Source organism: Dendrobates tinctorius, unplaced genomic scaffold (genome assembly GCF_039654945.1).
Source record: "Dendrobates tinctorius isolate UK_male_01 unplaced genomic scaffold, ASM3965494v1 ptg000029l, whole genome shotgun sequence".
NCBI classification, from domain to species: Eukaryota; Metazoa; Chordata; class Amphibia; order Anura; family Dendrobatidae; genus Dendrobates; species Dendrobates tinctorius.
Window position 1 is genome coordinate 57,191,489 of NW_027361697.1, and position 19,590 is coordinate 57,211,078.

The window sequence follows — 19,590 nt, forward strand, 5'->3', positions numbered from 1 at the left end:
ACAGTGAATTAGTATTTTAGAACTGAGGACACTATATATATTGGTTGAATGGAAACTGTATGTTTCTTGGACACAGGAAAGGCTAACTAATAATGCAGCAGTGGGAGAGAAGGAAGAATATGGAAACTACAACTATTAAAACAAGTGTGGAAAAACTTTAGAAATTTTTTACAATTTTTTTTTAGAAAATACTCACAGGCTCTCCATGCATGTGTTGCACCTGTGACATACATAATCAGCTGCGGCGCCAGACAGCTGATCAGCCGGCGCGCTCCATGTATCTGGGTTCCCTCTGCAGCTTAATCGGTAAGCGCTATAGCTTGCCGAATGAGCAGGGAACCGATCAAATTCTCTCATCTCTAGTAATTACCTTCAGACTGGGCTGCATGGACTCGGGAGAGCTGAGGGATTGTCCCTCCAACCTGACGGACGCTAATGTCAGCTACAGTATTGTCCTTCCACGCCGACGGACATTTTGTTGTACTTCTCCACATCTGAGAAAATGTTTATTCTGATGAGAGAGTGATTAGCATAATAGGACCGATTTCCTTGGATCAGAGAAAAATCGATTGTGTGACCCCAGCCTAAGGCTACTTTCCCACAATGAGCTTTGGGCGAGTTTTTGATATTGCAGTTTTTCTATACCATTTCTGCCCCTATTACATAAACTAGGTTTTTTCATTGCATTTTTGAGTGTTTTTAGACAGGCAATTGTGACAATGCTATTTTTGTCTCCTGTTTTAAATAAAGCTGCTTTGTTTTTGATACTTCCTGATATTTGGCTTTGACAAAACTGATTTGATACAGTCATGTGTGGATTACATGCATTTTTGATCCGTTTCCACACCAAAAATGCACTAAAATGCATGTGTGTCTTTTACCTGCGGATTTTACACATCTATCACAAGTCAATGGGAAAAATCTGCACTTGAAACTCAGTGTACCCTCAAAAGAAAGTGACCTGTTACAGATTTGAAACTCGCACCGTAAGTCAGTTTATGTTGAGTAAAAAAAGTCCAGTCGGCATAAGAAATGCTGCATACCACAAAATAAGAAGCTGCAGAGATAGTGGTCACACTAGTGCCTCAAAGCTTTTGAAATGGCACATGAACCACATACTGGTGGACATCAGTATTATGAATGAACATGGCAAATTAAGGTTCTGTTAAAGATTTTGCAGGCTGGAGCTTCAAGTTGAACTTCTGTGTAAAATATTTGACCTAGTCATATTTGATGCTATCCTAAGAAGATTGTTCTCTAAAAATAGTCCAGCAGAATAAGAATGCAATGACCGTCCCACAACAATTCTAATGACATCTCTCTGTTTATGTATAGACAAAGCCTAACAGGAACAACCAGAACAGATGATAACATGACCTTCATGTCCTTTGCAGGTTTTCCTTCTGTCATTTTAACCTTCTTTTCATTGATTCATTTTACTAATGAGAATCACTAGCTATGGATAACTGGATTGCATGAGAACAGTTACATGGACATGTACACATTTCTCTTCTAGAAACATGGAAATCCTCTTGCTATTGACTTAAAGACCTTTTTGAAGAAGAATTTCGACTGCAAGCATGGCAGCGCACACGGCGAACATTCACACAGGAATTAGGAGTCTTAGATTTTAAAACAAATTTATTTGGAAAATGTATTTTTTGGCAATTGTAATGCTTCACAAAAGGCTAAAAACATCGGGACAGATATAGTATTATAAGTGCGCCGGGATTCTAATGAAATTGCGCAAAATTTTGGTGAATATTGGAGCATATTGGCACATCTAGCTAGACCTATGTATTATATGCCCCAAACACTGCAGCTCACATGAAATCGTGGTATGTCTTCATGTGTTGTGTGCCAGGTAAGGTGGCACTGTGTGCCATTAGGTCACCAAAATTTAGAGGAAAAATTTTAAGCAAACCAAGAGGTGGGGTAAATTGAGCCAAAAGTGTGTAATGACGCACTAAATTTATCATCCAGCATGAACCACTGTGATACATTTTGCACATTTTAATTGAATTTAAACATACAGTATCTAAAATTAGGCAAGATTAGTAAATCTACCCCATTATTTTACACAACACTCCTTGTACAAATATTTGATTAGCTAAAATATATTGTCTCCGGTGGTGATGAACAGATGGATTCCCAGTACGCAGTTTGTACCTATATTGTGTACTTATAATTGGCATGAAGCTCTGGATTAACATCATAGATCAAGTTTAAGAGTTGCTGTAGCACATTCTCCTTAGATTTCTGATAGTTGGCGTTATATCCTTGTATATTCTGACTAGTCTGTTCATCAATCTTTGTGACCAGGTTTCCTTGGGATCCCATTATCTGGGGAAGAAATACAATAGGAAATTAAATTGGACCCACCTCTAAACTTAGAAAACTGATAATGTTTATATACAATATAATGATGTGATAACAGTCAAGACTCCAGCCACTATGGCAAATGACATATTGTTCAATCTAGCTATACTGTCAGCAGAATTATTAGGCAAGTGAGTATTTTAATCTTTCTGCTTTATTTTTATATAGCGCTAACATATTCCACAGCGCTTTACAGTTTTCACACATTATCATCGCTGTATCCGACCTAAATTCCCTATGTCTTTGGAGTGTGGGAGGAAACCGGAGTACCCGGAGGAAACTCACGCAAACATGGGGAGAACATACAAACTCCCTCTCATATTATCATTTTTATGCAGATTTTCCAACTCCAAGAGGTATAAACCTGAATGCTTATTGGATGAAGTAGATCAAGTGGTGTGTATTTGTGTAATGAGCAAGGTTGTAACCTAAAGATACAACTGCCTTTATCAAGGTGTGCAGAATTATTAGGCAAATTGTTTTACTCAAGCAAAATGGATCAAAAAAGACTTAACTGACTCTGAAATTTCAAAAATATTTAAATTCTTACAGAGGGGTGCAGCACTCCTAAAACTGCCAAGATATTGGGCGCTATCACATAATTAGCAAAAGATTTGTTGCAAATAGTCAACAAGGTTGCAAAAAACATGGTGAGGAAAACAGCTGCACATTTACTGCCAAAGATTTGAGAAGAGCCAAACGTGAAGAGGCCAGGAACCCATTATCCTCCAGTGCTGCCATATTCCAGAACTGAAATCTCCCTGGAGTGCCCAGAAGTACGTGTTCAGTGCTCAGAGACACAGTCAAGGTATGGAGAGTTCAAACCCGACCAAGACTGAACAAGATACAGAAGGAATACTAGAACACTGTACCCAGTTCGGGAAACCACATTTTAAAAAAAGACATTGAAAAACTGGAGCAAGTTCAGACAAGAGCTACCAGGATGGTGAGCAGACTGCAAAGTATGTCTTGCGAGGAACTGTTAAAGGATCTGGGAATATTTAGCTTGCAAAAAAGAAGGCTAAGAGGAGACTTAATAGCGGTCAACAAATATCAGAAGGGATGTCACAGTGTAGAAGGTTCATCTTTATTCTCATTTTCACATGGAAACACAAGAAGCAATGGAATGAAAGGGAGAAGACACAAATTAGAAAAAACTTTCTGACAGTGAGGGTGATCAATGAGTGGAACAGGCTTCCACTAGAGGTGGTGAGATCTCCTTCAATGGAAGTCTTCAAATAGAGGCTGGACAGACATCTGTCTGAGATGGTTTAGTGAATCCTGCATTGAGCAGTGGGTTGGACACGATGACCCTGTGCGTCCCTTCCAACCCTAACATTCTATGATATTATGGGCTGGTATTATTAAAGATGAGCTAGTTAGACCTTTTCAGGTTGAAGATGGACTAAATATCAACTCCCAAACCTACAGCCAGTTTTTAGAAGACACCTTCTTAAATGGGACAGTTATGGTGCAGTAAAACAGTCACCTCTCTGATGAGTGTCTGGGAGGCTGTGGTTGGTGCTGCTCAAAAAGTTGATCGTTAGATTTAGAAACTGACAGACTCCACGGATGAAGGACTTATGATGACTGTTATTGAAAGAAGGGCAGCTATATTGGTCACTGATATACTTTTTGAAATGTCAGAAATGTATTTTTGCACTTTGTTTATTTTCATCTGTTAAAGTGAGAATAATAGCCAAAACAACTCAATTGAGATGGGAAAAGTTGCATTTTTAATGTACAGTATATCTGTCCATATGCTGTTGTGGTTCAGTCGCCACAGAGGTACTGCACCTCCTCCTGAGGTGTGGTACCCCACTATCCAGGTAAGGTGGAGGCGCCTGACCACACTCCAACACCTGCACCCAGCACAGACACTTTAGAATAGTGGAGCACCCTGTAAGTCAGCTGCTTTGGTTCACAAAGGGTGCTGGCGAAGCGGGTGGAGCTTAGACTGCACAAGAGAGCGGAAGAAGGTTAGGAAGAGTCAGTGAGTGAGAGAAGATCCCCGGAGTCGGATGGAGTGAAAGCAAGTGCTGCAGCAGACTCCTGTGATCTGGAGTTGTTGGCACGGGTAAGAGCAAGAGAAAGCCTAATTCTTCAGAAGAAACATAGATTAGTACGGAACGTGGGGAGAAGAGAACTGAGGACAAGGGTGAGAGCAGAGCCCTTCCCTAAGTTAAAGTGCATGGTTCGGAGTCTGGTATCCGAAGTTGTATGGATTCTATTTGGTCTTGCAGCAGAAACCGGAGGAATAGAAGTTGTCACCACTTTATTCCCACCTAAGACTCGGGGGCACAATAGCAACGTGTGTGAGCCGGGACCTGAGAGTAGGAAGTCCCCGAAGCGGGCTACAGCTATCTGCCGTACGAGTGGAGTTTGAGTAACATCAAGCAGGAGGAACTTCAGTGTAACTCAGTACTGCAAGTACCTCAGATAAGCGCTAGTGAGGAGACATTCAGGAAAGGCATATGTTGGAGGAGTGCTGGAAAGGTGTACTCTATCTTGCCTGGGAGTTGGCTGAGGCCCTGACCTGGAGGACACGGCACCAAAGTGGGCATCTGTATGCACAACAGACTGTGAGTAAAGCCTTGGAACTACAAGTCCTTGTGTCCTCCACTTATTCCTGCGCCACTTGTCTAGCCCTGCTACAACACTTAACACTGCATCATCTACCACCACACCTATTACTACTGCCCTGGGACTACAGCTCCACCTGTGGGGAGCTTCAACATCATTGCTGCACCACACCATATGTCCCAGAGAAGCAACCCTGCAGCGCTGGCCAATCTGACCAGAAACCACAGGTGATCTCATTAATGATCTCATTAACTTTATCCCCATCACTCTACCCCTTTTACATTGACTGCCTGAGGCCACGGACGGGGTCACTGCCACTGTGACATCTCCCATTGAAATCAACGGGCCCAGCACCGAGTACCTCATGGCTTCTGGGGGCGAGTCACTGTTACTTACAGTTGTCTGGATACGTCGAAAGTCACTCTCTCTTTTAAGCTTGTACTGATCAATATCGGCTGTCGCTTCTTCTTTTGCTTGCCTTAACCGCTTATTTTTTCCTGGATTAAGAAATAAAGAACATTTCAATATTTAAGTGTTTGTCTAGTAAAACATGGACATTTATGCTGGTACAGAACTCAATCATGTTTGGAATGACACTTTTTTAGGTTCTGATTCTGATAGGGGTCAAAGCAAATGTTGCATTAGTAAGTGCAAAGGAATAGCTGCTCAAATGACACATTTGCCAACAACATGCCAAAAAGAAAAACATGGGGAAAGCAGTCCATGTGCAGTGAGATCAATTGGTCACTGTAGCTATCTTACAATAAAAGGCTTGTGCACATGGTTGGATTATGACTGTTTTGTATAAAGTTGGAATCAGGCTAACATAAATGTGCATGAGCCTTCTACAGTCCCTCCTTATGCCTCAACCTTCTTGTCTGACGTGCATGGAACCCATCTCACAACAACAAATCATATAATAATAATAATAATAATATTAATTTTATTTATTTAGCACTAACATATTCTGAAGTACTTTACAATTCAGAGGTTACAATTACAAACAATATCAGACATAAGGATCTGATTTGTAACTGTTTTTTGGTCAAGTTTTTGTAGTTTTGTGCTTTTCTTTTCGTTTGTACCAAATTCCCCTTTCCATTTGAGCCCTTTCTGAAACCTATTTCACATATGTTCACTTGTATTATTTTTTAGCTTGCCATTGTGGGGGAGATTTAAGATTTCCAGATGTTAACCCCTGATTCAACATTTGCAACATTGTTCAAAAAGTTGGCAAATTTTGCCAAATTTGTCGCAAATGTATTCCAGTTCCTCCACCTCTTCCACCCACCTGGAGTGAGTTTATGCATGTTAGAATCTTTTGATAAATTTTTTCAACTTTTTACAAAACGTTTTACCCTTTGCTGTAGAATATGAGAGAAAAAGACCATGTTTTACTTTACGCAAAATTCACTAACTGGGTGCGTTGATGAATTTGATGCAAAAAACCTCAGTGACGACCATAAGATAAAAGAAGAAAATTAACATAGAAAAAGCACGAATGATGAATTGAGACCATATTTCTTTAATTCACGCCACAATTCATGAATTGAATTGTAACCTTTTAAAAAGGCGCAAAATTTGGCGCAGCTCTGCTCTGTTCCAGTCCTCCCCTTGATGTATTTTTGAGTATTCCAGTATTTTGCTGCAATTTTTTACACCATATTGCAAAGATGTGCAACATTCGGTATCAAAATAGTAAAACAAAAATAGTTCAAGATAGAAGATAGAAGACCATATTTTACTCTGTGCCAAATTTATGAAACCAGTGCTCCATTTTGAAGAATTTGGCTCCAAAACCTGCAACTAATATCACGAGTAGTGTTGAGCTTTCCGATACCGCAAGTATCGGGTATCGGCCGATATTTGCCGTATCGGAATTCCAATACCGAGTACCGATACTTTTTCGTATCGGATACCGGAATCGGAAGTCCAAAATGCAATGAGCCACTTTTGTGGCTCTGATTGGCTGCCGAAATGACGTCATCATGATGCGCTGTCTGTGCGCATCATGATGCGCCGTCAGTTCGGGCCTTCGGGGGGGCTGTGCCGACTGTCCGGGGGGCTGTGCCGGCCTGCCGGTGATCTGTGCAGGCTCCGGGGGTCTGTGCCGGCCTGCCGGGGGAGCTGTGCCGGCCTGCCGGTGGGCTGTGCAGGTTCCGGGGGTCTGTGCCGGCCTGCCGGGGGAGCTGTGCCGGCCTGCCGGTGGGCTGTGCAGGCTCCGGGGGTCTGTGCCGGCCTGCCGGGGGAGCTGTGCCCGCCTGCCGGTGGGCTGTGCAGGCTCCGGGGGTCTGTGCAGGCATCGTCCGATGGGACTACAAGTCCCATCGGGCGATGCCTGCTACCATGACAGTGATTGACACATTAGCCAATGATGGGACAGTAGTAGTCCCATCATCCAGCTAATGTGTTGAATGTAAAAAAAATAAAAAAATAAAAAAAAAATTTACATGCTACATACATGCTACATACATGCTACATACTACATACATAATACATATATACTACGTGCATGCAACATACATACTACATATATACTATATATACATGTAACATACATACTACATATATACTACATGCATGCAACATGCATACTACATATATACTACATGCATGCAACATGCATACTACATACATACTATATATACTACATGTAACATACATACTACATATATACTACATGCTACATACATGCTACATACATGCTACAAACATACTACATACATACATACTACATACATGTAACATACATACTACATGCAACATGCATGCTACATACATGCTACATACTACATACATAATACATATATACTACATGCATGCAACATACATACAACATATATACTACATGCATGCAACATGCATACTACATATATACTATATATACTACATGTAACATACATACTACATATATACTACATGCTACATACATGCTACATACATACTACATACATGCTACATACTACATACATAATACATATATACTACATGCATGCAACATACATACTACATATATACTATATATACTACATGCATACTACATATATACTACATGTAACATACTACATATATACTACATGCTACATACATGCAACATACATACTACATACATGCTACATACATACTACATACATAATACATATATACTACATGCATGCAACATACATACAACATACATACAACATATATACTACATGCATACTACATATATACTCTATATACTACATGCATACTACATATATACTATATATACTACATGTAACATACATACTACATATATACTACATGCTACATACATGCAACATACATACTACATACATGCTACATACATACTACATACATAATACATATATACTACATGCATGCAACATGCATACTACATATATACTATATATACTACATGTAACATACATACTACATGCTACATACATGCAACATACACACTACATGCTACATACATGCAACATACACACTACATACATGCTACATACATACACACTACATGCTACATACATGCAACATACATACATGCTACATACTACATACATGCTACATACCACATGCATGCAACATGCATACTACATATATACTGCATATATACTACATGCATGCAACATACATATATACTACATACAATACATACATATAGACATACAGTACATATAACATAGAGTACATACTTACCGTCACTTGTCACTTTGATCCCCGAAGCCATTGTCGTCTGAGGAATAAATATCAAAATAAAAAAACACCAATCTACTTACCCCGATCTGCAGAAGTCCACGAGGGTCCCACGTCCATCTTGCGTGGAGAACAGCAGCATCAGCTGATGCTACCGTTCTCTACCAGCTCCAGGAATACAATGACGGAAGGTAGGTATCCTTCCGCACTGTATTCCTCCACCACTTTAAAAAAAAAAAAAAGTCCATAGTCTCACTTTATGCCATTGCTGCGTGGGAAATTCCCACGCAGCAATGGCATAAAGTGAGACTAGGGACTTTTTTTTTACAGTGGTGGAGGAATACAGTGCGGAAGGATACCTACCTTCCGTCATTGTATTCCTGGAGCTGGTAGAGAACGGTAGCATCAGCTGATGCTGCTGTTCTCCACGCAAGATGGACGTGGGACCCTCGTGGACTTCTGCGGATCGGGGTAAGTATATTGGTGTTTTTTTATTTTGATATTTATTCCTCAGACGACAATGGCTTCGGGGATCAAAGTGACAAGTGACGGTAAGTATGTACTCTATGTTATATGTACTGTATGTCTATATGTATGTATTGTATGTAGTATATATGTATGTTGCATGCATGTATTATATATGCAGTATATATATAGTATGCATGTTGCATGCATGTGGTATATATGTAGTATGTATGTTGCATGCATGTAGTATATATGTATTATGTATGTAGTATGTAGCATGTATGTAGTATGTATGTAGCATGTATGTAGCATGTAGTATATATGTAGTATGTATGTTACATGTAGTATATATAATATATATGTAGTATGCATGTTGCATGCATGTAGTATATATGTTGTATGTATGTTGCATGCATGTAGTATATATGTATTATGTATGTAGTATGTAGCATGTATGTAGTATGTATGTAGCATGTATGTAGCATGTAGTATATATGTAGTATGTATGTTACATGTAGTATATATAGTATATATGTAGTATGCATGTTGCATGCATGTAGTATATATGTTGTATGTATGTTGCATGCATGTAGTATATATGTATTATGTATGTAGTATGTAGCATGTATGTAGTATGTATGTAGCATGTATGTAGCATGTAGTATATATGTAGTATGTATGTTACATGTAGTATATATAGTATATATGTAGTATGCATGTTGCATGCATGTAGTATATATGTTGTATGTATGTTGCATGCATGTAGTATATATGTATTATGTATGTAGTATGCATGTAGTATGTAGCATATATGTAGTATGCATGTTGCATGTAGTATGTATGTTACATGTATGTAGTATGTATGTAGTATGTATGTAGCATGTATGTAGCATGTAAATTTTTTTTTTTTTTTACATTCAACACATTAGCCGGATGATGGGACTACTACTGTCCCATCATTGGCTAATGTGTCAATCACTGTCATGGTAGCAGGCATCGCCCGATGGGACTTGTAGTCCCATCGGACGATGCCTGCACAGACCCCCGGAGCCTGCACAGCCCACCGGCAGGCCGGCACAGCCCCCCGGCAGGCCGGCACAGACCACCGGAGCCTGCACAGCCCACCGGCAGGCCGGCACAGCCCCCCGGCAGGCCGGCACAGACCACCGGAGCCTGCACAGACCCCTCGGCAGGCCGGCACAGCTCCCCCGGCAGGCCTGCACAGACCACCGGAGCCTGCACAGACCACCGGCAGGCCTGCACAGACCACCGGAGCCTGCACAGACCCCCCGGCAGGCCGGCACAGCCCCCCGAAAGGCCCGTACAGACCCCAGAGAGGCTGTACAAGGCAAAAATAGGGTTTTTCTTATTCCGATACCGGAAGTCCCATAGACTTGAATGGGACTTCCGATATCGGAATCGGCGATACCGATACTTTTTTTTAAGATCGGCCGATCCATTCCGATCCGATATTTTCAAGTATCGGCTGGTATCGCTCAACTCTAATCACAAGACAAAAAAGGAAAGTGGCTTGCAAAATCCTATAAATGATGCATCGGGGCCAACAAGTACACAATAAAAAACAAATACTGTGTCTCGATCTAACAAATATGTTAGTAAAGCCCCTGTTACATTTTTATTGCTTCCCATTCAAGACAGGTACCTATTAATCACTACAAGCTTTCCACGTAATTTCTCTAAAGACGACATCATCCCATCCAGCATGTGTATAACATTACAGCGTCTGTACAACTATGAAATCTTATGTTCACTTATGCAAATAATGAAAAATAGACCTCACTCAGCTCAAGTCTATAGACCGACACTTCCCCTCGACATCGGAATACTCATATTTACTGTAACTGAATTGATGTATAGCAAACCTCAAGCCAGAAGTGAAGTTATCTTACAAATCTAGGGTAGAGGACAGTAATTGTCAACAGTATTCTGCCTTCATATATAGGTGTAATACTTTGTGTTTTTTTTTCTTATTTTATTGTTTTTTATTCTTTACCATAATATTCAAAGAAAGAAATAACATGTATGAAACTGTTCTTGTTAAACAGGAAGCATACAGAGGGTGAATGTCCTGAGCTCGTAGGGTTGTTGGGTGTAAACAGCAACGGCAGCCAGTACTAGCCTACTCCTGTATAATGTACAACCACAGCTCGGAGTGTGTATGGTAATAACAGATCCAGACGTAAGTATGTGCTCGAGCCCAGTGATAGGATTGGGAATAAGATCACGGCTCCTCTGCAATCTCTAAAATGGAGATTTTCACGTATGTGTACCATGAACATAAGATCTGTAGGTTTCTAGTGGTTAGCAACAACCATTCCCAAAAATGATAGGGAATAGTACTACTGGCAACAACTGTGCGGCAGCTCCCTATGGAAGCTAATATATGATAAATGTAGAAGCAACAAAAATAGCCTGCTTCTGTTTCCATATTTGAAGAGATCAGAGCCCCCGAGGATGTATCCCTCACCAACCACAGTTCTAGGGCCTATTACAATGATAAGTCATACATGTAACTTTCCCACAGCTAGTGTGGGTATCATACAGGTCAAGATGTCATTCTGTTCTGACCTTACAGGCACCTGGACATGAGCGTATGAAAGATCAATTTTCTTCCAGAAAACTTGGACGATTATTTTTTTCTAATTTTGATCATGTTTTCATCCATGTGCCATCCGTGTGTCCGTTTTTTGCGCCCGCGTGACATCTGTTTGACGTCAGTGTGCGATCCGTTTTCATGCATCTACATAAAAGCATGTACATGATCACATACAGTTTAATAGGTTTGCAATAGAAATCTAGCCATAAAAATCGGATGCTGCTCTGATGGTCTGTGTGGGATCTGATTTTTCTTTCACCCATATACTTGAATGACTGAGTATCATCCGAGACTCGTAAGAAAGTAGCGCATGCTGCGATATTTTTTCTCACGGACACTCAGACCGGGAAAAAAATTGTTCATCTGAACAACACTATTAAATAACATGAATCATTGTGCTGTCAAATAAAAAATTGGGTAGCACACATCCGATATATACGCTCGTTTGCAGGCACCCTAAATCTACATTCACACATTTGTATAAAATGTCCGTGTGCTACCAGATTTTTTTTCATAGGATGGAAAACTGATCCGTAGAGTTTTATTGCAGCCGTGTATGTTTTAATAGCGTTTCAGAGAGAACAAACTTTTAAAAGTCATCCAGGGACCCTGCGTCTTTGCTAGTCTGAGGCAGATTTTCTCTGCTCCGTATCCCTAGACTGACAGGTCTGTCCCTATACACATACATAGGGAGAAAAGTGTCACTCTAGGGGAGCGGGGCAGGGATAAGAATCCAAGGACTGGCTTTGTTCCAGTCATCTGAGACTCATAGTCCTTGGCCAACTTTCCAAATAATGTTTTCTCTGAAAACAGTATATAATGAAAACCTTGCACTCAACTTAATGCTTAGTGGAACTGTTTATTGTAGTACCAAAAATGTTTCGGTCAGTGTTGACCTTAACAGTTACTACAGAGTGAAAAAAACAAGTGGACAAATCAACAGAAAAGTATAAACACAAATAAAGTATATACAAAAATAAGTACGTTCTGGTCTTTGAGATATACATAGAATATACAACTCGGTTACGGAGACCCAAAATAATAGACGGTCAGAGTTAGAGAGGAATAGGAATGGAACATACCGTATTAGAAGATAGGATGCAATTGTGTTGGAGGGCGCTTTAAGATTGTCCCTATGAAGCCATGAGAAAAATAATTGGCGAAGTTAAGGTGTGTACTAATTATAATAGGTAATCCACTATTATAGCCTGATACATACCAATGTATTGTGTGCTGCTGAAACGCAGGTAAATCTGTAAGTAAATGCAATGCCTTTAGCTGGCGGTAACATAATAGGGGCGAGTGGTAGTGAATATCGCTTGTGTAATAGGCAAGATAGTTTACCTTAATCAGTGGCAGGGAGAGCGTGAGCCTGGTCCTCCTGGACGCGGGTTTATCTCTGCTTATCAGCGGGGACAGCAGTGCGCTGAGATAAGGGGAGGATGGGCAGGACTAAGGCCTATCTAGGCCTTAGTCCCGTCCATCCTCCCCTTATCTCAGCGCGCCGCTGTCCTCGCTGACAAGCGGTGATAAACCCGCGTCCAGGAGGACCAGGCTCGCGCTCTCCCTGCCACTGATTAAGGTAAACTATCTTGCCTATTACACAAGCGATATTCACTACCACTCGCCCCTATTATGTTACCGCCAGCTAAAGGCATTGCATTTACTTACAGATTTACCTGCGTTTCAGCAGCACACAATACATTGGTATGTATCAGGCTATAATAGTGGATTACCTATTATAATTAGTACACACCTTAACTTCGCCATTTATTTTTCTCATGGCTTCTTAGGGACAATCTTAAAGCGCCCTCCAACACAATTGCATCCTATCTTCTAATACGGTATGTTCCATTCCTATTCCTCTCTAACTCTGACCGTCTAATATTTTGGGTCTCCGTAACCGAGTTGTGTATTCTATGTATATCTCAAAGACCAGAACGTACTTATTTTTGTATATACTTTATTTGTGTTTATTCTTTTCTGTTGATTTGTCCACATGTTTTTTTCACTCTGTAGTAACTGATGAAGGTCAACACTGACCGAAACGTTTTTGGTACTACAATAAACAGTTCCACTAAGCATTAAGTCGAGTGCAAGGTTTTCATTATATACTATATATGGTTTTGGAACCTACCTTAGCACCACCACAGTAGTGCACACGGTGTTTTCTCCTAGACCTTCTCTGAAAACAGGGCAGCATTTCAGAGTAGAACTTACACAGCAGCAATAATGCAGCTGGTGCTTGGTTTGTGCTGCCTGTAGTTCATGCAGCATGTGTGGGCAGCATAGTGATTTCATAATTAGCACTTTAACCTTGCAGCGCTGGGGTCCTGGGTTCAAATCCCACCAAGAGAACCCCTACAAGGAGTTTGTGTGTTCTCCCCATGTTTGTGTGAGGGCACTCCTATCACACTCCAAAGACATGCCAATCGGGAATCTAGACTGTGAGCCCCATTGGGGACAGCAATGATGTCTGTAAAGAGCTGCAGAATATGATGGCGCTATGGAAGCGAGTAAAATAAAATGAATGTAGCCAGGTTCCCTTTAATCATATCTGATTTGCAATAATCAATGTGACCATGTCACAGCTCATTATGGGCTAGTTACCCAGCTTTCCTTGTATCCTGATCATATAGCTCTAGGTAATGGAAACAGAGATTGTATCATCAAATGCTATGAGAGATTGCCTTCTAATAAATCTACAGAGTTGCTGCTACATAACTTGACATTGCTAGGGCCTCTGAATTTGCCATAAGAGCAAAATTTCTGTATAGTGTTTCTGAATTATATGGCTTTTATTAAAACTTCATCATATGTTACTACTCAGCTTTCCAGGTCCCCTGAATGGAAAACTTTGTAGTTATGGAGCAGCTTGGGAACAGTGAAACCTTATTGTACCAGTCTAAAAAAGGTTGACGAGCGTAGTGCCCACATCATGGCTGACTACTCTTGACCAATATGTAGTAAGTTTGGGGTGCCCAGTAACCGTCTAGGAAAATAACACGTAGCACAGACATTGGCATTTTACAGGCAGCGAGGCGAGCGATGTTGGATGTGTGCCACCATAGTGGAGGAAATCTCTGTTATGTTTAGACATATATTGTGTGTCCATGCAATATGCTGAGAAATAAATCTGCCTCTGGGTTGGGTGGTGGACATATTGCTTGCTATAGTAACTTTATGATCTTACAGAAAACCCTATAAACTTTAAGTGAGTTTCTGATCAAAGCCCTTGATCATGGTCGGGTTTCTTTGATTTTACCTCCCTTTGTTTGTCTATCATTTCCAGATGCATTCATCTTAACACATTTCTGACTAAGGGACAGTTAATACAAAAGAGGTTTGTGATGCAGCCATCAAGGTATTTCTAAACTAGAATTGGGCCAATGTAAAAACACATGTTTGGGATTACATTTCTCCAGGGAGATGGAGCTGTAATCACTGATATCTGCAGAGTAATTGTAATTTCCAATCTCCATGTACACAAAAAAAGGAGAAGAAATAATCATTTTAAAAAAAGTGTAATAAAAATGGTGAAGTTTCCAAAAGCTCTAAACTTACTCTTTTTGGCCTCTTCAAGTTTGTCCTTTGCTCTTTTCTCAGCCTGAAGGAGTTGCTGGATGCCCTGGGACTGGCTAGCCATTCTGCGTCCTCCTGTGCAGCCAGTACACCTGTGCGGCCAGGTACAGGCTGCTCCTTTATACCCCGGCTGTTTACTATCATAACACTGAGAAGCTGCCTCCAGAACTGGATGGAGCAGCACACGTCTGCTTACATTGTGTTTTCAGAGCTGTTTGTACCCAGTATATGTATATACACTATGTACACATCACGCTGTGGACAAGATGGACAAGGACAGCAGCAGCAAGAAGAAACACTGCTATTAACTATTATTAAGGCTGAATACATTCTGTCTGGTTGATTGCAAACTAACACAAATGCAGAATATAAAGTTTAAGTTTTCCATTTGTAAAGATTCTGCATAGTTTAGATAACTGAATATTTACCTTAGTTCGTAAGCAGAAGGTTTAATATCTGCTCTAAATGTACCACCAAATTCTAATTACTTATCTTCACACTTCTCATTGCCCCCTATTTCCAGCACACATATCACTGCCCCCCATATTCTGCACACATATCATTGTCCCTTATTTCCAGCATACTTCTCACTGCTCCCCCATTTCTAGCATACATATCACTGCCCCCTACTTCCAGCACACTTATCACTGCCCCTCTACTTCCAGCACACATATCACTGCCCCCCATTTCCAGCATACATATCACTGCCCCCTACTTCCAGCACACTTCTCACTGCCCCTCTACTTCCAGCACACATATCACTGCCCCCCATATTCTGCACACATATCATTGTCCCTTATTTCCAGCATACTTCTCACTGCTCCCCCATTTCTAGTATACAGATCACTGCCCCCTACTTCCAGCACACTTCTCACTGCCCCTCTACTTCCAGCACACATATCACTGCCCCCCATATTCTGCACACATATCATTGTCCCTTATTTCCAGCATACTTCTCACTGCTCCCCCATTTCTAGCATACATATCACTGCCCCCTACTTCCAGCACACTTCTCACTGCCCCTCTACTTCCAGCACACATATCACTGCCCCCCATATTCTGCACACATATCATTGTCCCTTATTTCCAGCATACTTCTCACTGCTCCCCCATTTCTAGCATACATATCACTGCCCCCTACTTCCAGCACACTTCTCACTGCCCCTCTACTTCCAGCACACATATCACTGCCCCCCATTTCCAGCATACATATCACTGCCCCCTACTTCCAGCACACTTCTCACTGCCCCTCTACTTCCAGCACACATATCACTGCCCCCCATATTCTGCACACATATCATTGTCCCTTATTTCCAGCATACTTCTCACTGCTCCCCCATTTCTAGCATACATATCACTGCCCCCTACTTCCAGCACACTTCTCACTGCCCCTCTACTTCCAGCACACACATCACTGCCCCCCCATTTCCAGCATACATATCACTGCCCCCTACTTCCAGCACACTTCTCACTGCCCCTCTACTTCCAGCACACATATCACTGCCCCCCATATTCTGCACACATATCATTGTCCCTTATTTCCAGCATACTTCTCACTGCCCCCCCATTTCCAGCATACATATCACTGCCCCCTACTTCCAGCACACTTCTCACTGCCCCTCTACTTCCAGCACACATATCACTGACCAGGGCCACCATCAGGGCATTACTGCCCTTACTGGCGTATGGGGCCCGTTGAGCAGAGGGAGCCTGTTCTGCTCATCAGGCCCCAGCGGCAGGATTCTGCCAGCTCAGTAACTGCCCGTGTGTCCTCAGACTGTCATACGCCGAAACAATGCTGCGCTCCTCAGATGCATCGACCAGAGGACACCGCTGTAGTTCAGTGAGGTGAGGTGGAACTTTTTTTTTATAAAGCCACAGTATGGGGTGCATTATACCAGCATGGGGATGCGTTATACTGGCATGAAGGTGCATTATACTGATAAGGGGGTGCATCATATTATGGGGCTGCGTTATATTATGGAGTGCATTATACTGCTTTGGGGTGCATTATACTATGGGGCTGCATTATAATACTATGGGGCTGCATTATACTATGAGGGTGCATTATAATACTATAAAGCTGCATTATACTATGGGGTGCACTATATTATGGGGTGCATTATAATACTATAAGGCTGCATTATACTATGGGGGTGCATTATACTACTATGGGATGCATTATATTATAAGGTGCATTATACTGCTATGGGGTGCATTATACTGCTATGGGGCTACATTATACTGCTATTGGGGTGCATTATGCTATGTGGGTGCATGATACTATGTGCTGCATTATACTACTATGTGGCTGCATTATGCTGCTATGGAGTGCATTATATTATGGGATGCATTATACTGCTATGGTGGTGCATTATACTGCTTTGGGGGTGCACTATAATATGGGGTGCACTATACTATGGGGCTGCATTATACCACTATGGGGCTGCATTATACTATTATGGATGACTATGGGTGCAATATGGAGAGACATGAGGCAGAATGGGTGGACACGTGGGGTCTAGAATGGGAGGACACGTTGGGTCTAGAATGTGGGATATTATTACTCTAGGGGCTAATTAAAGGATATTATGCTTGAGGATATTGTTTTCAGTGTGGGGATGAGAGGTCCTGCTACTGTGCAGGGCGACACAGTCACTTTTTTCATCATCTGGTGTTTTATAGAGGTTGGGGAAAATTGGGGAATGTGCTCTAAATAACTGTGTTCTTTTCTGCAGAGGCGAGTCCTGGCTGGAAGAAGTGTTGAGGGTCTGAACTAGATGAAGAAGAAAAGCGGAGATGAAGGACTTCAACTAGAGACGTCACCGGTGAGTCACTGTTACTTGTACACTTACACTATATACTGTATACAGAGCTCCTGTGTATAATGTCACTGGTGATCACTGTACTACCTGTACACAATATAGAGCGTTCGTGTGTATAATGTCACTGGTGATCACTATTACCTGTACACTACATACAGCATTTGTGTGTATAATGTCACTGGTGATCCCTGTATTACCTGTACACTGACACTATATACAGAGCTCTTGTGTATAATGACCCCTATTTCCAGCGCACATATCACTGACCCCTATTTCCGGCACACATATCACTGCCCCTATTTCCGGTACACATATCACTGCCACCTATTTCAAGCACACATATCACTGCCCCTTATTTCCAGGCTCCAACACACTTCTCACTTCCCCCTCTATTTCCAGCATACATATCACTGCCCCCCATATCCTGCACACATATTACTGCCCCCTGTTTCCAGCACACATATCACTGCTCCTATTTCCAGCACACATATCACTGCCCCTTATTTCCAGCACACATAACACAGATCCCCTATTTCCAGCACACATATCACTGCCCCCCATTTCCAGCACACCTCTCACTGCCCCCTATTTCCAGCACACCTCTCACTGCCCCCCTATTTCCAGCACACATATCATTGACCCCTATTTCCATCACACATATCACTGCCCCCTATATCCAGCACATATCGCTCTGACACCCATATATCAAGCACATATCTTATGCCCTCCCTATATTCAGCACAGATTTCACTGAGCCCCTATATCCAGCACACATCTCAGTAACCCCCTACAGCTCTGGCAAAAATTAAGAGACCACTTTCAATAGTTCAGTTTGTCTAATTTTTCTCTTTACAGGTATATTTTTGAGTAAAATGTAAATTGTTCTTTTAGTCTATAAACTTCTGACAACATGTCTCCGAATTTCCAAGCAATAAATTTTGTATTTTTTTCTGACAAAGAAAAATGTTCAAAATAAAAAAAACAGTGCTTGCAGACCTCAAATAATGCAAAGAAAACAAGTTCATAATCATTTAGAAACAACAATACTAATGTTTTAACTCATGAAGAGTTCAGAAATCAATATTTTGTGGAATAACCATGACTTTTAAAAACAGCTTTCATTCATCTTGGCATGCTTTCCACCAGTCTTTCACACTGCTTCTGGCGCAAAAATTTAAGCAGTTCTTCTTTGTTTGATGGCTTGTGACTATCCATCAGTGTGGCGCTCAATCAGTGAAATCCTAGGTGCAATGCTCCCTGGGAAATACAAATATGCAAATAAAGTCCATGGAGCCTCATTTAAGAGTCTCAAACACGGGACCAGCCAGATCTTCCTCCAGGGAAGGACCCAGCCAAGGATATAGGAGTGTCAGGGAGATATGTGCTGGATATAGGTGGTCAGTGAGAGGTGTGCTAGATATAGGGGGTCAGTTGATTCCTTCTTCTCAGGTAATGTTC

General features: G+C 41.4%; 1 protein-coding gene across 1 annotated transcript; it reads right to left on the bottom strand.

Annotated features, from left to right (window-relative positions):
* Positions 1 to 1,623: 1,623 nt before the first annotated feature.
* ATP6V1G3 (ATPase H+ transporting V1 subunit G3) lies at positions 1,624 to 15,445 on the bottom strand. The gene is made up of 3 exons (XM_073571742.1): positions 15,290 to 15,445; positions 5,359 to 5,459; positions 1,624 to 2,343 (listed from the first exon to the last, which is right to left on the bottom strand). Exons 1-3 carry the CDS (start codon positions 15,369 to 15,371, stop codon positions 2,170 to 2,172), a joined length of 357 nt encoding a protein of 118 aa, XP_073427843.1. The 5' UTR covers positions 15,372 to 15,445; the 3' UTR covers positions 1,624 to 2,169.
* Between the last annotated feature and the right edge of the window lie 4,145 nt (positions 15,446 to 19,590).